The sequence below is a fragment of the Etheostoma spectabile genome, chromosome 15 (genome assembly GCF_008692095.1).
Source record: "Etheostoma spectabile isolate EspeVRDwgs_2016 chromosome 15, UIUC_Espe_1.0, whole genome shotgun sequence".
NCBI lineage: Eukaryota > Metazoa > Chordata > Actinopteri > Perciformes > Percidae > Etheostoma > Etheostoma spectabile.
The window spans coordinates 11818758-11838958 of NC_045747.1; the positions used below are offsets into that span (position 1 = coordinate 11818758).

A 20201-nucleotide genomic window follows, 5' to 3' on the forward strand; every position below is an offset into this window, starting at 1 on the left:
CACAAGGCTATTGTGTAACTTTATTAAGAATTGTAAATAAAAACCTAGGTTAGAATTGAATGCACCACAAAGAAAGAAATCAGGTTAATACACTTGCTTTGTCAGTGCCACTTTTTGGAAAACAAGACTTCTCATTATTAATAATTCTGACATCGGTCTTCATTGGTGTAAACCTAGAATTGTACCATATCAAAGTCAAAATGTACATACAATATTTACAGGTCATCCTGTCATGCAAGAAGACAAATGACATATTAATCTTACACATACAGCAAGTAATACCCTAAGCGTGTACCCCATTAGACGGAGTCATTGGGATGTCTGAACCCTCGTTGGTTTTGTCAGGGACAAAACTATATTGTCCATGTTTTTTGCATTGCTTGTGGACCCAGATCAGGATGAAGATGAGGAGGATGAGGATGAGGATGGCGATGAATACAACTAGCCACCATTTGGATGTTGATGAGACTTCCTTGGTTTTATCTGTAAGTCAAACAAGATATAACAACAATAATTGAAAATGTACTTGTTGCTTCTTGATTCCATAAATGTTTTTTTCTTTTCCGCAACCTATGTATACCATAGCACAACTTCAGCATCAGGTACTGCTTCACTGTATACATTTCCATAAATGTTCTGCACATAGTCAACAATAATACCTTTTATCGTCAGCGTCACAGATTTTGTCACTCTCCCAACTTCATTGATGGCATCACAGCTGTAAACACCAGCATGGGTTGACGTGGCTCCTGTGATGTGGATGAGCTTCTGGCGCCCCCAGGTGATGTTTTTCATATTTACTGCAGGGCTGGAGGTCCAAAGGATCTCAGGGACAGGGTTGCCCTCAGCACTGCAGTCAATAATCACATTTTCACCCAGGTTCACCTCCTTCTTGTACGTTCCCTCCTTGAACACGGGGACATCTGTTGGAGAAAAGGGGGAGTATTGAGAAGAAGAACATATAATCCCAGATCCTGTATTCATAGTCAACTAAACATTATACTGTACAAAGACAAATAGGCTACATTTTTGTGATTCCAAACAATAACACGTACACAAAACTTCAAGATGTAGAACGTGATTGGCTGTTCCATGTTTGTTGGTTGCAAAGAGTGAGTAATTGCCACTATCGTGCTTTGTCCAGCGCTGTAAAGAATCAATCTCATGTCCATCTTTATTCCAGGTGATGGTAGGTTTAGGAATTCCCTCTGGTTCACACAGGATCCTACCATTCTCATTCTCTTTAACCTTGTAGTGATGTTTACACGAAAATAAAGGGCCATCTGTAAACATTGTATTAAAATAGTTTTTCAGAATAAATAATGGAAACAGAAATATTAATTTATCAAGCAGGTCTGATATACTCACATTCGACTGTGATAACGATAGAGGTGGTGCTCCTGCCAAGGCTATTGTAAATTTCGGCTGTGTAGTTCCCTGATTGAGTCCTGTTGAGGGGCTCAGACGCATTGATCAGGTCTCCATCAAAGTACCACATCACAATGGGTGGAGGGTTCCCATCAGCTAGACAGGGCAACTTGTCCATACTAAACTCATGCTCCACACCACCGTAATGGCCTGGACAAGCTTTCAGCACTGGTTTATCTACAATTAAATATTAGCATACAGTACAATAATCAAAACTGCAAATTAATAGGATGTTTTTAGTTAGTAAAAAACTGAAATAAATATATAAGTAGACAACTCACAGTGCACAACAGCCATGTAAGGAGATGAAGTTACAGTAGTGTCCGTCTCTGGTCCATTTTGTCCAAGCTGTAGCTCAGCCTTGCATATGAAAGGTGCTCCGTTGTGATCTCCCACCGGAGTGACTCTTAAGGTAGAGGACACATCTACTGGGACCTTACTGGTCTCGTTAAACACGTCTGTGTGCACAGTTTCATTGCCGCGGTACCACGTCACTTTGAGCTTCTGCACAGGAGCCACATTGATGATGTCACAATTCAAGTGGTACTCTGTGCCCTCCACCATCGGCCCATCATCCAACGCAGAGACTGACACAATGTCTGGAGTCTCTGCAAATAAAGCGGGGGAAATAATTAATAGGAAAAAATTTATACATTTCATAATTACTCAGCTTTTGAAGTGGAACTCTTTAAAGAGTTTCTGTAAGCTACAGACATCATTAATTAACTTTACATTATTGTGTCAAACATTTTGTAGAACAATCCCATCAAGATGAAGACAGAAGATAACATAGTATAGTCTTTAGCTTTGTACTCACTATAAAGAGTAATGGTTAGCTTCTTAGAACACTGGTTATTATTTTTTAGGTTAATGAAACACAAAGGTGTTATCTGCCAGTCTTCCAGTTTTTCAACTTTCCAGGTGACAGCAGGATCTGAACTTGACGTGGCTCCAACTGGTGCCTCCCAGCCTATTTGTTGAACATCTGCATCTGTGCTGCAGTTAACTGAAGCTGGATCTCCAAATCTCACCACCATTTCAGCAGGCGTCACTACTATGGGACAACCTGCCATTCAAAAGTATGCATATTCAATCAGAGCTTCATTTTGTTGCACAATAAATACATATTCCACATCTAAGCTAATAATAAAGGACACAAGGATGTATACCTTTAGGTATCACATGAACATGGATTTGTCTATTTATTCTTCCCAGATAGTTGGTAGCTGTGCAGTTGCAGGCTGTGCTGGTGATTACTGTGATGCTGAGATTATTTGTGTTCTCCAAGATATTTAACCCATCACATGTCCAATGAAAGTGGGGAGGAGGGTGCCCCTCAGCGTCACAGTTCAGGGTGACAATGTCTGCCTCATCCACATAGACATCTTCCGTTTTGCTCTTGAGCTCAGGAGCATCTGAAGAGGCAAACAAAGGCTTGTTATTTACACAAATATTTACATGTTAGAGAACCATATCGAGGAAATTTACAACATTTCTGCTTATCTGGAAACAACAGTGTTCACTTACAGTGCAAGGCTACAATGTATGTGTCAGAAGTAACAGGTTGTGGTCCATGTGGCCCAAAGTCCAGCTGAGCCTCACATCTGAACTTAGCTCCGTTTTCTTCTCTGCGGATGTTGACTACAAAAGTAGAAGACTCATTTACTGGTGTTTTGGTTGGGTTGGGGAACGAGTCTTCCCTGATGGCTTGATTGTTTTTGTACCACCTCACAGTGAGGTTTTGAACAGGAGCAACATTTTTGATATCACACTGCAGTTCAAATGGTGTCTCTTCCTCGATAGGTACAGACCGTGCAGAAAAAACACGGACCATTTCTGGATTCTCTATCAAAACAAAATGAGATGTAGATTATTGTTTTGGCTGTTTTTCTTTCCATTACATAATACTCATTTGAAATTACACTTACTGTATACAGTGATTTTAAGGTCTTTGCTGCATTCATAAGTGCCAGTTAGATTTATTTTGCACTCTGCCTTTACATTCCAGTTTGACAGTGACACTTGGATAGAACTATTGTCATATTCCACTGGATGGTCTGTGTTTCCAACAGTCCAGTACATCCCCGCATGATTGTCCTCTGTGCTGATGCAGTTAACCACCACTGACTCTTCATATCCATATATAACCTCAGGGGGATCCAGGGTGAGAGGGTTGAGGTCAGTGGGGCATAAATTGTCTGCATCTGTTGATGTACAAAATGGTAACGCATTTATTGGACATTAAAATTTGACTTTGCTGCACTCTGGTGGCTCAGAGTGCCAATGCATGCCAATCACACTTGGACTGAGTGTGAGGCTGAATTCCAGCTCACAGTACTCATGTTTCCAGTGATAACAGTGCTGAATCACAGATCTGTCGTACAAATTTCACCACTGTGCAATCAGCACTGACACCAGGTCCTTACATAATTAATTTTAAAACATTCAAAAAAGATTGATTCTCCTGTATGCAGTAATAGTCATGCTAAACATTATGATACATGTTTGTAATTTAATAGATAGTCTCTTGAGATAAACATCTTATTTTAGGATTTTAAAAAGCACAGCTATACAACATTTTCATAAGTTTATTTTTTATATACATTATATTATACTATACCATATAAGAGCCTATTATATACTGTACATACAATACTTGATTATATTGCACCATGCCATACCATATTACACTTGATATTCTATGTTATACAGCTTTAATATACTATATTGTATTTTTACTGTTGCTACTATTACATTGGACCTTATGTGGTCAACTGTAAATCATACATTAATATGTAAAATGTCTTCCTTTCTACATAATATACTATTTTGGATTACGATTTAGCAATTTAACATTGACCACACTAAGTATCATCACTTAATCACAGTATATGTTAATCTGGTGTACAGTTCACATAATAGCAGCAAGTCATGTCATGTGACACGGTATAATTCATACTGTGTTACTCACCTCGGAACTTTGTCTTTAATTGCTTTTATATAGTTAATATCTTTTTTTAATTATTCCCTTATGATGATATTACATACTTATTATTTTATTTATTCTATAGTTTTTTTCACTCTATTTTTACATTTCTATTTATCTGTAGTTATGTCTGTCTTTGTGCAGCTGAAACACCTAAATTTCCCGTTTAGGGACTAATAAAGGCTCATCTTTACAGAAGATATTTATGTACCGTATTACAGTAGTATTTACATACCGTATGCTGTTTTGTTAAACATCTGTGTTGTGCTAAGACTATAGTTGATTTGCTAAATTGTTCTTATCATTTTTATTTCAAAATGGACTCCATTCACCACACTCACTGCCGTTAATATGGTTTACAACTGTCAGTATAGCGGAAGTTTCTACCACAAACATTGTACTTTTGCCAATTAAAATCTCAAAGTTTGAATTACATCTAAAGAAGGCACACTTTTTTTAATCTGTTTTCTTTATTGTTCAAAAAAGTCAAAGACTACATACATGACATTTTCTTTAGATTGTCTTCATTAAAAGGAAATTAAAGTGGTATCGCTCAAAATCGCTCTTTTCACTCTTGCTGGTAAGCTATTGAAACTATAGGCAAGCAAGAAACTACCTTAGAATTTTTATGTTTTATCCCCAGCCCCAGCACAAAAAAAGTTATAACATTTCAGACCCACACAGAGCTCCTGTTGAGCATCACTCACCACACAGGGAAAGCATGAGCATGAGGAAGCCCAACATCCTGAGAGGCAGCATGCTGGATGAGCATGCGGGAGGAAGAAGGTGGATGGCAGAGGTGAGGTGTGTTTCAGAAAGGACCCGTTAATGCCCAGCTTCAGTACCTGGATAAGATTAAATCTGGCTCAGAGCTGGCCCTGATGGGAAGGACCTGTTGCTGATGGTTACACGAGTTTAGAACAATAAAAAGAACGAAGGCTATACCAGGGGAAATTCTACGCCCTGAACAGGAAATGCCTGCCAAACGGAAATGTGACACCCTAACCACAGTTTGCTTTTCGTGGAACCACACTCTTCTTTTTCAATATTCTGTTTAACATTTACTGTATTTTTCTATTAACAACGGTCATGCAGGAGCTACTTTGACATCATTTTATTTTTTTATTTTGAACATTTGTACAAATTGGAACATTAATTTTTGACAGGAAATTGCACAACAGAGGACAGACATGTCAACACAGTACATGTTAGTCATTATCCAATGATTCACAGCCTCTGGTCAACATGTAGAGACCCTTTTTACTGGCTCAACACTGTACAGGGATAACACTGAAACATATTCATTAAGGCGATATACATCTGTCTGCAGCCGTTCATCAATATGTTTCTTACATGTCCGTAATGCAACTATGTTATGTGGGTTTGATCATCATGGAAACTCGTTTGAGAGAGTAGGACCCTCCGTGGAACTCTGCCCAGTAGACCCCATCCTGGTAACGGCTGCGGTAGTGTCCACCCCGATACCACACACCATTTAGATTGGAGTGTGCACACATGTGGTACCACCAGCCTCCTTTTTGAAAATGAGCGCAGTTACCTGTTGACACAACAGATGAACAGGCTTATTAACAGAAAAATGTCAAAATATCAATAGAGAGCTAACAGATAGATCCAATGGGAGAGCAGACCGGTATAGCCATCCTTGTCTCGATCCAGGGTGGTGAAGGCCTTGTTGTTGTGCCATGAGAGGGAGTCCCCTGCGGTGCCGTGGTATTGTCCTAACCGCAGTCGGTACCAATCGCTCTCCGGCTCCAGGTGAAAGCTGTCATACTCAGCAAACACCTGCCGGCCCTGCCAGTCCTCCAAAGCCACCCGTAGCTTATATTGGGCCTGTTTAGTTAGCCAGTAGAGGTGTTCCAGGCCAAGCCAGTACTCTCCGTCTAGGTTCCCAAAGCCTTGCTGTAACACAGCAACAAACCGGTTTCATCTTGTTTTTTTCCCTCTGACTCTAGTGCAGCAGGTCAACATTTTCACTACTGGATTGGAACAACAATTGTAATTTGGTGATCTCCTGACTATTTGGCTATTAGTGAAATGTCTCAACAATCATTAACTTCCCCCACAAGATCATAAAGTAATAAAATTGATGATGCGCTAGTCTGGCTTTTCAACTAGCACCATCCTCAGGTCAAAATGTCAATTTGTCCAAATACTTTGATTTATGACAAATACCTGCAAAGCTTATGACGTTCCCATCAGCTTTTGCTGTGGTTTGTGTTTGGTGCTATTTTTAAATGTCAGCATGCAAACACACTTAACTAAGAATCACCTTATACTGCTCCCAAGTCCTGAAGAAGTTGACCGAGCCATCCTGTCTCCTCTGGATGACCGTCCACCCTCCCTGAGCCCGACTCTGCTCGCACCAGGCCTGCAGGAGGCGGTTGGCACTCTGTGGACGGAGCAGGTAGATCCCGCTGGTGGTCTCGCCTGATTCCAGCACATGCTGACAGTCCCGCCAAGGCCCTGAGATGGGAGAAAAGTATACGCAACCAGGTGAGGCTGGAGGAGCCATAATAAGAAAAGCATAATGCAGATACATTATGCAATATGGCAAATAGCTCTTAGTTGGAGTTGATTAGTTTAAGGAGCAACAGATTCAAATCAAGACATACTGGATCTTATCAACCTGTAAAAAAAAATTTCTTTTCATAGCAAACCTTTGAGTCAGTTAATAAAGGCTTACTAAGAAAGAAGCAGAAAATAATAGCTAGCAAAATTAAAGCCAAAATCAAAGCCTTTGGCTCACATAATAAACTTCAATGTTTCAAACGTTCTGGAAAGTAAACGCAACTATAGCCTAAAGCATGTGGATTATTATTAATATTAGTCAGTTCTATTCTGTTATTTACTGTTACTATAATTGTTACTGTTTATTGTGTCTTTGCATTATACCTGCTATAATTATTATTAGTCATACTTCTTCTCTTACCCTGTGTCTAGACCCACTCCATTGGTAAAGTGTCCTGAGATAACATCTGTTTTGATGAGACACTATAAATAAAATTGAATTTAAATGTTTAAATAGCTTCTTTAGACCTTACAATGCTCTGTTTTTTTTAATTGTAAACCTTAACTGCAAGCTGCCCGGACCTATGCAGAGATTCTGCTCTAATTAATTCAACTGGGTTTGCTCCAACCTACAGCTGACAAAACAGGACACAAAATGTAAACATTTCCTGTGTCATGGGACACACAGATCAACGTGAGCTTATTGAATAGCAAACGTGAGCTAGATCACTTACTTTTGTGAGTGGACAGGCTTCTGGGGACTTATTTTGTGCAAAACTCATTGCTTTTTCACAGACTTTAACTCAGTAGTGGCAATTTTTGGAAAACACAAGGGTGCCTGTTAAGATGGTTTTGGAATTCGGAATCCAAATTGGTTTTAGTGTCAGGAAGATCACAGAAATTTAGCAACTCCATCTTATCTTTTTAGAGCTGTGGAATTTTTCCCCCAGACACATGTTCAGTGTCTTGTGTCACAGTGATAAGATGAACATAGGAATCTGCACGTAGAAATTGTATACGTGGAGGAAGCTCTTCCACACTAAGGGCTAATGCCAACATCCCTGATAAGCATTCATAGTCCATGCTCAGTTACATTTATACTGAGATTGTGAGATTAGGATTTTGGCAATGTCTTTAAGCACACCTTTTAGCAGGAGTTGAGTCACACACCAAAGGTAGAGTCACTTTGGTTGTGCTTACTTATTGGAAAGACTGCTCAATTTTCACCCTGTTATTTCAAACATTCCAGTTGTGCAAGTATACAGCAGCCGTGTCATTTAAAACTCCAACAAATGCTGTGGTTCATGAGTGTGTCTTCATTATGAAGTCCTGTCCATTTTTAAAGAGCTGCTGGCTGCTTTTGACATTGTTTAGGCATTCCCAGAGAGATAGGGCTCCCACCAGCAGGTCACTGACTCCTTCAGCTTCTTCTTATCGAAGCAGCTAAATAACTCTGACTGAAGATTGACACGCTTTTACACAGAGGTTTAAGTCTAATCGAGTGCTTCTACCATAAGACATGCTTTACGTTGATGTACCTGGAGTCTTTGTGACAGGGAAACTACTAAAAGGAGGGTCTGTGGTGTTGGCTGGAATGGTGGGGAGGGAAGGAATAGTTTTTCCCTGCTGTGGCGGAAGAGCACTTTGGTCTCTTTGAACATCATTGGTCATTTCGTTGGCTTCAGAGCTGTAATTAGGATGCACGTTAGGCTGGCTTTTGGGTGGTTCAGTTGTCACCTGTCCAGACCAACACAAAAACAACATACCACTCTCAATTACAGTTTAAAAACCTAATATAAATGTGCAACAAGCAGACCATAATATGTTCCTATACCAGAGAGGCCTGTGTGGAGTCCCTGCACTGGCACTGCTTCTCCAGACGAGCAATAAACTGGTTCTGGGAGCTCATCATGGAGGTGAGGGCTCCATATTTCTTCTCCAGCTCCCTGTAGTTACTGGACACCTGCAGCGCCTGATACGTTGCCCCACCCACAGAAGACATAAGGATGAGTTTGATTACGATTAGGAAAAGATGTAGCTTTGATGTGACAGTTCTCTGCTCACCTGTGTTGTAGCGTTTAGCAGGAGGTTCTCCACTCTCTGCTGCTCCAAAGCCTGGTCTTTCTTGTGGATGACTTCATGTAGCAGCTGGGCATAGAGCTGGGCAATGCGAGAATTCATGCTGCTACTCTCTTTGCGCAGGGCTCTTACCTCAGTGGCAAGTGACCCCTCCTGCTCCAGCTGGCCCTGGAGCTTCTCCAGCTGCTCCTGCTGTCGTCTGAGCTCCACCCGCAGCGCCACCACCTCCGACTGGTTGGTAGAAGCAGACTGCGTGTTCAAACACAGTGCACCTGTCAGTTTTTGTTGTGGAACTATGAAAGTGTAGGAGCAACGGCCTCCTTTTATTTCTGAAGATCGTGATGAACGTTTCTGAGTGTTCTCGCCATTAGCCCCCTCTTTCCATCCTCCGGCTCCTTGTATGTCCACGCAGAGCGTTAAGAAAAGAGTCAGACCTATTGTCAGTGTCTTCTCCATGAATGTTTTAAAGTTCTGAATACACCCTGGTAGGGGGAAAGGAGAGGACATGATTAGAATTACCACAGCAATAACAACACAAAATAACAACTGATAAAAAGACATGAACTTTGTGTTCAAGGAAACAGCGTGTTTTTGGGTCTTGACTGTTGACCAGATGTTTCCTTGCAAAGGGAGAGTACACACATTTCACCCTGGCTGGAATTTATTATTAGCAGGTCAACACTGAAGGAACAACAGTCCACATCAACCAGCCAGAATAAACACACCTCCATCTCACGGTCAACAGAAGAGTTAGCTCCACATCCAGCCACAACAACCACAGTCAACACCATAAACACATGAATCCAAGTAGGTCAATATGGACATCTGACACAAGAAACTTCTTCTCACTGGTACCAAAGGTATACAGTGTATTTGCACGTCAAACAAATACTTTTTTTTCTGCCTAAAACAACAATTTTTTAGAATGATTAAACAAGTGATTAAATGCAACTTGATGTCATAACCAGTACATTTCAGTCTACATTAAAGTGGATTACATTGACTTGCCGTAGCTGCTGAAAAGAAAGGTGTTCAGGACGTCTTTGTTCTCCTCCAGTGTGTATAACTGCAGCTCCCAGGATGCACAAGTGTAAAAAAAAGGCTAACGCATTTTCAAAATTCACATGTTCAAGGATCAGGAAGAGTCACATAAACAAGCCGCTTCTTCCCAAATCAAAGTTGTCTATGGCCCTCTGTAAAATGTTGAAGTGAAGATGAAGGCAGAACAATTGGGTTACGAATAAATCTTGAGAAAAAAACAAAAGGATGACACCCAAGTTTTGTTAGCAGCTAGACTACCTCTTCTTGTCCTGAAGTTCTGTCTCAGGATCTAGGAAGAGGGAACTAATTACAAACTATCTGATGACGCCGCCTCCCAGTACCTGCTCTTTAGCTGGATGTCTCCTCCCTCTGCTATCAACCATGCCACACACCACACACTCTGTCCCATTGGGAGCGGAACTGGTGAGGTATTCACATGCATGGGTTTACTATTGGGCTCTAACTAACGATTCTTTTTTTTGGTTTTGTTAATAGTTGTGTCTATAAAAATGTCAGAAAATAATGACAAAAAGTGTATTTAAAAGTCTTTTGTTTTTGTCATTTTGTCAACAGTCCCTAAATCAACATAGCCTGCATGACAAAGAAAAACATCAAATTCTCCCATTTGAAAAGCTAGTAACAGTAAATGCTTGTTGCATTTGCCAAACAAAAAACAATAATACAATTATTAAAATTGTATCTTCAAGTAATCGTTTCAGCTAGTTTATACTTTTACCCGATAAAAGAAACATTCATGTTCTTTGTCTTCTGACGTGCAACATCAGCTTTAGAGCTATAGGGACTAATAGCTTGGCAACACATTGACGTGGCTTTATCTTTGACTAAAGTTTGCTGTAGGCAGTGGGAAAAGTACTCTTGCTTTTTTTACTTGAGAAAAGTGGCAAAGAAATCCCACATTCAAAGGTTTACAGACGTTAAAATACAAAAATACACTTAAAGTATCTCTTTGGGCCCATTTCAGAGTTTTATTTTAAAAACGTGTCAGAATATTGAAATATTATTATATACAGTACATACAATACATAAGCAGCATTTTAATGCCACAGCTGGTTGAGGTGACACTCACATGAAAAATCTTATTTTGCAAAGGCCAATAGTCAAATACTTGCAATGCAGTAAAAAGTACAATATTTGCCTTAAAAATGTAGTGAATCAGAAAGTGTCAAAAAAGGTAAGCTTTCATTCAGTGCAGTAGATGCGTGCAGCTTTTAACCCACAGAGTAGACTGCAGCAGCACTGCAGCTTTGTGATGTATGTGATAACATAGCAATCTGGCCATAAGAACAAAACAAAATTTAAAAAAAAATCCTTTTTGATGAAATTACGTGTTGTGAGTTGGGATTTTCCATTTTGTTGCACTGATGGCCACACCCAATCTATGGAAGGGTTAGTATCTGTGTAGGGTGGGGAAAGCTCATGAAATAAGTTAGCAGACAAAACCGTCAGCTTTTTGACCTTAGAAATGCTATCCCAGCTGTTTGGCGTTTGCATGTAAAGCTGGTATTGCACCATGTTCTTTTGGCATTAGTGTTGTCAGTAAACACTTTGAAATAACATCCTTGAAATTGCAGAAGTTGCCATCCTGTAATATCTGCTGCTGACTGAGTTACAGATCTTGTGAAGCTCCTTCAATGATGGGGTGGAAGTGTGACACATAATAATTATTATTTTCTTGTTTGTGGTAGCCTATCACAGCAACGGGTGTTTTTGCCTTCCTGCATTTCATGGAACTAATAGCATCTTGTGGTCTCAACATTTTTGTTTTGTTACTGGTCTCTTGCTGTTCTCTGTTGCCACTTCCGAATAAAGTTTCTACTGAGAACTTTTTTTCCCTCATTAACTGGACCTTTTAATTACATCTCTGCATGGCTTTTCAACAGTCAAGAATGACGTTTTTGTTTGGTCCTGTAACAATGTTGGATTGCTTAAAATCAAGATAGACATATATGTATATATATATTTATAAATATATATATATATATATATATATGTATTAGCTAAAGTGAGCCAATGAAAGATAATAAAATCAGTAGAAAAATCTGAATAAATGAATGCCTTTATGTTATGACGAAAAAATACCAAATAAATACACAGTATTAAGTTTTTGTGTATTTACGGTTTTCTTTCCCTGATTATTTATTTAGTTGTCTATTTATGTTCTTTATTTATATATTATAGTAAACCTTATTCAATACAGACATGTTCAGCTAAAGTTTAGAAATGTAAAACCAGGGAAACAGGTAGCTGCCTAGCAATACACACTGTAACTAAATAGGCCATGTATTGACCAACAACAGGTGGGAAGTATGACCCTGCAGTATGCAGCAGTCTTTTCCCCATTGTGATGTTACAATATTCACTGTTATTGTATTGCCTGTTTTATTTGAAATACGTATCATACGTCCGTGGGAATACCATTAGTAACCTAAGTTATTATTTTTTATGTCAGTTTCGTGTTATCCTTGACGCTCTCATGGGATGGAGATGGAACATATTTATGTATCTATACATATCTCTTTCTATATATATATATATAGAGAGAGAGAGAGAGAGAGAGACAGACAGACAGAGAGAGAGAGAGAGAAAGAGAGAGAGAGAGAGAGAGAGAGAGAGAGAGAGAGAGAGAGAGAGAGAGAGAGAGAGAGAGAGAGAGAGAGAGAGAGAGAGAGAGAGAGAGAGAGAGAGAGAGAGAGAGAGACTAAGTGGTACCACTCTCAGACTAAAAATAAACTAAAAAGGATTTTAAGTAGCCACGTTGACACAATCACGATTGAATACAAATATTTATCAAAGGAAAACATTCGTTGTTCTGTGGTGGTGGTAAAATCTCGTGGTAAAGATAACACTCATTGTCAATGGTCCAAATTTGTTTTTCATTATAACATGTAATACAATTTTTTATTGTTATGCAACACTGTACTTCATTATTGTCAAGCCAATAAATCAAATTCCAATGTTGAATTATCAATTGATTAAGAAATGTGTAGACTGCATAGGTTAGAATGATCCATTACGCTGATGAGTGCACTAACAGCGCCTATGCACCGACATGCACGCGGATCACTTTTGCTGGGAACTATTTCGAGACATTTGAGCAACCCGGAGGTATTAGTATGTGACACAGACCCGAGGAGCCATGTGGAAGAAGTCGCGTTAAGTTCGTGGTTGAAAGTTCGGCATAATCACGGTCATAATGGACGTGTTTTTTCCTTTTAGAATTAGAACAGTGTAGCAGCTATTTATGTTACGTTGTTGACTAAATTTACCTGCGGTACATCTCGCTGAATAATGGGGAAATCAAAGGTAAGTAACGGCCTAGGCTAAGCTAGCAGGTTAGCTTTAACTGAATAGCGTGTGAACTGAAATTGTATTTAAAAGGCAATCTCATCATTGTTATTTTGTTAAAATGTAGCATTAATGGGGAACCTATAGTTGAACTGTTGTGTGATACCGTAATATTAGAGCTGGTTGAGCGTATAAATTCTGTTAGCTTGCATTTGACTTTTGAGTATGAATTTAATTTTTGTTTAATTTCAAAGCGAAGTCGCGCATGCTGTTGAAGGTCAGTTCATATAGTTTTTTATAATAATAGATAACGTTACATGGATATTGTGCTTTCAGACCAAGAACCAGAAGAAATCCCGAGCTACAGCCAACCATGTGGCCGAGGAGACTTTCGGAGCTATCCCCCACTCCTTCGTGTTTCATCGAGGTCAGATTGGGAAAAACGTGGGTCAGCTCATCCTCGACGTGCGGAGAGTCATGGAGCCGTACACTGCAGAGTCTCTGAAGGTCTGTCTGGACAACTAAAAGTTCGGCAGCTGTCATCAGAAAGAAATGTTACAAGTAACCACTGGATGAGGCCATGTCGCATCATTTAAAGCGCTTCACGAACTCCCTTGGTTGCATTATATGGCATCAAACGTGTAGATGTATGGTCATTATGGGCTTTATTTGAATTTTTGAGTAAAACACATGGTTGCTGGAGACGTTTTGTTTAAAATATAAAAGCATCTTAGCCATATTGTGCCATTTCACATGCACTTTCCCTGACCCGTTTGTGCTTTTTTTATTTTTTATAAATACCAGGTCAGGAAAAAGAACGTCCTGAAAGACTTTGTGGCTATTGCAGGACCACTGGGAGTGACCCACTTCATGATCTTCAGAAAAACCTCTGGCTTTATCAACATGGTAATTCACAGCACACAGGTCTTGGTTACTGTAAGACTTTCCAGTTTTATTATGTTACTACCATCCACATTTCTTGTGATTTCAGAGACTTGCACGACTACCCAAAGGTCCCATGCTTCATTTCAGAGTGCTCAAGGTAAATATAAAAACTTGCGATTGAAACACAAGTGCAATAGATAGTGGGGCTCAGACGATGACGTTGCAATATTTGACTGTTAGTGATTTTTTTTTCAAGGTAAACACATTGCTGTATCCACACTGCCAAAGTCGTTTTTTTAACTCTTATTTGTTTTCCCATTTGAATAATTTTTTTTCCTCCAGTACGCTCTGGTCAAAGATGTGGTTTCATCTCTGAAGAAGCACAGGATGCACGAGGAGCAGTTTACACATCATCCACTGCTCATCCTAAATAACTTTGGCTCTGATGGCATGCATGTTAAACTCATGGCCACAATGTTTCAGAACATGTTTCCTTCCATTAATGTGCACAAGGTATGTTTGATTATTTATTTATTTTTTTAGCAGAAATAATGCATTGCCTTCACTTTGGGTGACTCAAGATTGAAAGCCTTGTTGGCATGATGAACGTATAGTCTTCTGAGATTTCCATTGAAGATTTATTAAAGAGTAAACGCTTTCTGATTTCGGAATCTTTGAGTCATTCAGCATGGTAAATATATTTAACCCAGAATTCTTGCACAAAAATAAGGCTATTGTTGATTTCCAGGTAAGCCTCAACAATATCAAGAGGTGTGTGCTGCTGAATTACAACCCAGAGACCCAGGAAATTGAATTTCGTCATTAGTAAGTAATATTTTGGCATGAACCTTAACATAGTCATTGTTTTCTCAGTATTGTAGTTGGTTAGCAAAGAGCTTGACAGCTGCATACCTGCACTCTTTGATGACAACAAACAGAGATTTTGGGCTCAGATGATGACCGCTTTTAACTTGACTGTTCAGTGATGTATGTTCAAAGTAAACGCACTGATGGGCCTCCACAAGAACCAGATTTCTTGGATTTAGTTAGCAAATATCACACTGACCCACACGAGCATGTTCCCAACCTGCAGCAGCCTGAAGGTGGTCCCTGTGGGCATGAGCCGCGGAGTCAAGAAGCTGATGCAGGAGAAGTTCCCCAACATGAGCAAGTTTGAGGATATCAGCGAGCTGATGATGAAGTAAGGTTTTTGTGAAAGTACAATCATTTTAGTGGCCAGGTCAAAGAAAATGGTGTGATGAGGATCCATAGCCGTTGTTCTAACATCTGCAGAATTGATTTTATTCTTGCAGGGGGGCAAACCTTTCAGAAAGTGAAGCTGAGCAAGATGGGGAGCACAACATAACTGAACTACCACAGGTCTACTCTGGCCGAGGCAACATGGCGTCCCAGCAGAGTGCTGTCCGTTTGACCGAGGTGAGCATGCTGAGGGCGTGGAACTGTTGAAAACAAGATGACGATGAGACATGGATGGCACCTGACTTGTTGCGCTGTGTTGTCCTCAGATTGGTCCGCGCATGACTCTGCAGCTGATTAAGATACAAGAAGGCATGGGAGAAGGGAACGTCCTTTATCACACCATGAGTGAGTGCACTCTGTCCCTAATCTTTGTCGTTCTGCTTGATATATTCCGGTGTACATGATGAAAAAATCATTATGAATTCTATGATTTCTCTCTAAAAGTAAACGCTTACTGATGCATCTGAAGATTATATAGTACACATGTATACCTTGTAGAAATAGTCCTCTAATGGGAAGTTATGTACTGTGTTTGCAAGTCTCCAAGACAGAGGAAGAAATACAGGAGATCCTGATCAGGAAGGAGGCCCAGCTAAAAGAGAAGGAGGGTCGCCGTAAAAAGCAGGAGCAGGATGTTGCTCAGAAGAAAGAGAAACGAGAAGAGAACAAGTAATAAGGCCTTGTAAATAATGATCATTCTGTCGTATTCATTTTTTTTTTTAAATTGTTGAAGTGTAAACTGGTTTGTTTCTTAAACAGAAAAAAGAGCCTGGAAGGCATTAAGAGGAAACACGCTGAAGCAGAAGAGGACAGCGAAGTGGAGGATCCTGGGATGCAGGATGGCCAGACAGCTGCTGTTGAGTCCGATGATGAGGTGGAGTACTACAGACAGGCTGTCGGCCAGGAGCCAGATGAAGGTGAAAATAACTTGTGTGCTATAAACCAGCCCTTAGGTCTTGTTTTGAATTTGTTAATTGACAAAGACTTATTTCTGTTCAGACATGTTCCCCAGTACCAAGAAGAGGCAGTCCTCAGAGAGGACTCATGGACCTGCGAAGAAGAGAAAGTTGTCCACCGGTAAACCATTTAGAAAGGACAGAGATGCCAAATCACCCAGGAGAAATGGTCCAGGAGGCCATCACAAAGACAAATCAGGAAAAGGATGGAACAATTCTGGGGACGGGGAGAAACCATTTGGAAGGAAAATGAAGCCTGGAGGAGGAAAGGCCTTTGGAGCAAAGAAACCCGGCGATAGGGAGAAGAAATTTGGTGGGAAGAAATTTGAAGGGAACAAAACATTCGGTGGAAAGAAAAATAAGGACAAATCTTTCAAGTCTAAAGGTCCGAAAGGCAAGCCATCCTTCAAGAAAGGTCCCGGAGCAAAGCAAGGCTTTAAACAGAGGAAGGGAAAAGGCTGAATGTCTTCCTCTTCTCCCAGGACTTGGACGTTGATTGTGTTATTATGCTCGACCACCAGATGGCAGCAAACATCCATTTGCCATCAATGCCTCCTCCCTGAGAAGGTCTTAGAATGACTGATGGTTGTTTGTAAGACTGTTTTAATGCTGAAAATCAGCAGGACAAAAGAGAACAAAAAAGCTATATTTTCCACTCTGTGTTGAAATTGTACATGTTCAATATATTGTTAAAACATATCTTGGTGACTGGTTTTATTCTTGTCATGGAATCGATGCAGTTATTTTCTTGGGAAAATTTTAAGGTCTTTTATCCTGATTTATTTATAGACATCCGTTTGTAATTTAACCAGGACTACAAATAGGCCTTAACTTGATTTGATTGTAGAAACACATTGAGACTTTCCCTTGGAATGTTAGGAATGTGCCCAACAGGTAAGACTAATTACTTTAATTGCACTTCCGGGTCAAAAGACTTGGTTAGGACCGTTTTTTTTAATCCATCCATGGGACCCTCTCAACTCCTAGAGACCGCACCCAGAGGATTTACCTTTAGCTTGCTGACGCTCCTGAGCTGTTCTCCATGTCTTCATGGAAGGATTGAGTTGTAAGTAGAGAGAACTCATTTTCTCAGATCAGTGATTAGGTTACAGAATATAAAAATAGGCTTTCTATCATTTTTGTTAAACGCCCTCGTAAAATACGTTTATACGGAAATAATGTATCAAAATAAAATGATAGTTGATCAAGCGGTCATCAAATTCCATAAAAGAAACCTGAACTGTAACTAGGAGTATAAATGTATCTGTTATTTGCAGAACGATTTCAAGTATGTTATTATACTTAAATTATTGTATTTGTTCTCATTTCAACAAGTTTGCGTTCGAGTCCCAGAGACATATACAAAAAGAAATGTGGGGGGGAAATGGTCTAAAGCCGGAAGTTCAGAGGAGAGGTTGATGAACGAAGATAAACACTTGTCCTTTATTCAAACTGCGATAGTGTTGCTCTCTTAAGTGTGCTGTTTGCATAAATACATACCGGCATAGAACATCGTTGAAACAAGACGTTACATAGCTTAGAGTATGTAATATGCTACATTCCTACAAGTGGATGCAGACTTGTAACTTATTAGTCACCATAATTGATTTATGAAAAGTATAGTATTGAGGTCCTCGTGTAATATGGAGAAGAATCTCAGGCAATCGCGGTGTTACTGATTCTTTTTTCCCCACTGAGATAATGAGACTTGAGCTGGTGCTCTGCTTGCTTTAAAGTGTCTAATGCTTGCTAATATACTTTCTGATCGATCTGTAAAAAATGCACTTGATAAAGAAGCACTTGATCAGGTCTAAGACACAAACCGATTATCGGCACTTTGTTTTGTAAAGGCATGGCATTAGTGTCCTAGTTTGGCTTCTTCAAATTGCGCAAGAGAGGGGAAGTTCAAGCGTCCGTCTCTCGCATGAAAATAAAGAGGATGGTTGAAGCTCTGCACACTTTCGTTACAGATGACACGACAGCAGGGTGCACTGCGAATCTGCCTTGCGGTAAGTGGAAGTTAACACTTAAGTTTCTGAATATTACATTAAGTCCGTTTTGAAAATGCAAGATTTTCCAACATTTGACATTGTGTAAACTGTATTGATCATTTGAAATGAATTGCCTTACTATACTTAACTACAGAAATCAAACAGGAACTGCAGGCTACTTAAACGTGAATAAAATGAACAGGATTTTCATTCAAATGTAACTTCAATTTACAGATATTGGACAGTACAAACTGTGAAAGCGGCTTGACAACAAAACAACCTTCAGCTGAAACCAAAATGAAGCTAAATTTCACTCACTGTGAGAAGTTTCAATTGGCCCTGCTGCCCTCAATGTATGGGCTTGAGTTCATCGTGGCCGTGGCAGGAAACCTGTTTGCCCTGTGGCTCCTGATGGTCAGAGAGAGAAGGAACTGGCACACGGGGGTTGTCCTGTCTTGTAACCTGGCAATCAGTGACCTGCTATATGTACTCACCCTGCCTTTGTTGATTGTCTACTACTCACTGGAGAAACACTGGGTGTTTGGTGACGCGTTGTGTAAAATCGAGAGGTTTCTTTTCACCTGCAACCTGTATGTGAGCATCTGCTTCATCATGGCGATAAGTGTGAACCGATGTGTGGCTCTTGCATGTCCCTTCTTCACCAGGTCCTATGTAGAGCCTGCCCACTTCAAAGTCATCAGTGTCATCATCTGGATCGTTGTAGGAATCATTTCCTGCCCTGTGTTAAAATTTGCCTCAGTCTGCCCTAGTAAGGACAATCCCAACAACACTCAGTGTGTGGCCTTCTGTACAAGTCTTGGGGATGAAAGGCCTCACTTCACTTACAAAATGTTTCTTGCTGTGTTTGGGTGTTTGGTTCCCTTCCTTGTTACTTTTGGTTCTTACTGTGGGGTGCTTTCGGTGGTGTGGAAAAATGTCAGTATAACCACACTGGAGAAACGCAAGGTAGCTCTGTTGGTCACCTCAGTGATCGTGCTTTATGCCATTTCCTTTGTGCCTTACCACGTCTTCCAGATCTATCACTTGTATCAGAGAATCAATAATCCTTACAGCTGTAATTGTTGGGTCTATGACATGTACCAGGTGTCCAAGGGACTGGCAACTCTGAACATGTGTATTCATCCAATCCTTTACATGGCTTTGTTTGACAGTATAAGAGTAGCTTGCTGCGGGAAGAGCCCCGAAGACAACAATGGGGTGGTGATGAAGTATAGCAGAGCTGCTGCTTGACAGCTTTTCTGTGAAATTCATCATTATTTAATGCTGTAAAACCTGCTCTAATTTCTTGACTTGTTTTTTTTTTTTATCGATGAACTGTTCTAACTTTGACATATTAATCTGTAATAAAGATTTATTTGTTTCTGTAATCTGCCTCATTATGTTTGATCTGATTTTTAGTCTAATTTCCTCACTGTCTGACCCAGTCTGAACCAAACAAGTTAGAAAGGATAATCGTTGTTCTATATCCACTGACCAAGTTTTGATTATGATCCAAAATCCACACCAGCGGCTGGTGTGTAATCACAGGTATTTTGCTCATTGCAGAGTTATTTATACTGTATAACTGAAGATTTTGTCTATCTTCAAACTTATGAGTTCTCTGAGGAAGTGGTTTTCAACATTTTAATGAAGCAATGCTGACTTGTGGTGACTTAATGTCTCTTTAGTTTTATTTGAAAATATGAATGGGGAAAGGCTATTCAGCAATGGACAACAACA

General features: G+C 39.9%; 3 protein-coding genes across 4 annotated transcripts; 1 reads left to right on the forward strand and 2 right to left on the reverse strand.

Annotated features, from left to right (window-relative positions):
* Positions 1-4: 4 nt before the first annotated feature.
* icam5 (intercellular adhesion molecule 5) lies at positions 5-5346 on the reverse strand. 2 transcript variants are annotated; one of them, XM_032536931.1, is made up of 10 exons: positions 5122-5346; positions 3357-3632; positions 2956-3273; positions 2598-2843; positions 2246-2494; positions 1710-2036; positions 1369-1605; positions 1056-1283; positions 660-923; positions 5-483 (listed from the first exon to the last, which is right to left on the reverse strand). In XM_032536931.1, the coding sequence occupies exons 1-10, from the start codon at positions 5171-5173 to the stop codon at positions 284-286; spliced, it is 2397 nt and encodes a 798-aa protein (XP_032392822.1). In that variant the 5' UTR covers positions 5174-5346; the 3' UTR covers positions 5-283. The 2 variants fall into 2 exon arrangements, with proteins under 2 accessions (XP_032392822.1, XP_032392823.1); XM_032536932.1 differs by lacking the exons at positions 1056-1283; positions 1369-1605.
* A 209-nt stretch (positions 5347-5555) lies between these two features.
* On the reverse strand, positions 5556-10472 carry angptl6 (angiopoietin-like 6). Its single transcript, XM_032536938.1, has 7 exons — positions 10031-10472; positions 9008-9504; positions 8778-8915; positions 8482-8680; positions 6705-6898; positions 6064-6334; positions 5556-5972 (listed from the first exon to the last, which is right to left on the reverse strand). Exons 2-7 carry the CDS (start codon positions 9476-9478, stop codon positions 5788-5790), a joined length of 1458 nt encoding a protein of 485 aa, XP_032392829.1. The 5' UTR covers positions 9479-9504; positions 10031-10472; the 3' UTR covers positions 5556-5787.
* A 2690-nt stretch (positions 10473-13162) lies between these two features.
* On the forward strand, positions 13163-19809 carry LOC116703209 (suppressor of SWI4 1 homolog). The gene is made up of 14 exons (XM_032537849.1): positions 13163-13387; positions 13706-13876; positions 14174-14275; positions 14361-14411; positions 14597-14767; positions 15003-15079; positions 15348-15455; positions 15568-15691; positions 15781-15859; positions 16054-16183; positions 16274-16431; positions 16514-16927; positions 17748-17758; positions 18696-19809. Exons 1-14 carry the CDS (start codon positions 13373-13375, stop codon positions 19710-19712), a joined length of 2628 nt encoding a protein of 875 aa, XP_032393740.1. The 5' UTR covers positions 13163-13372; the 3' UTR covers positions 19713-19809.
* The last annotated feature ends 392 nt before the right edge of the window (positions 19810-20201 follow it).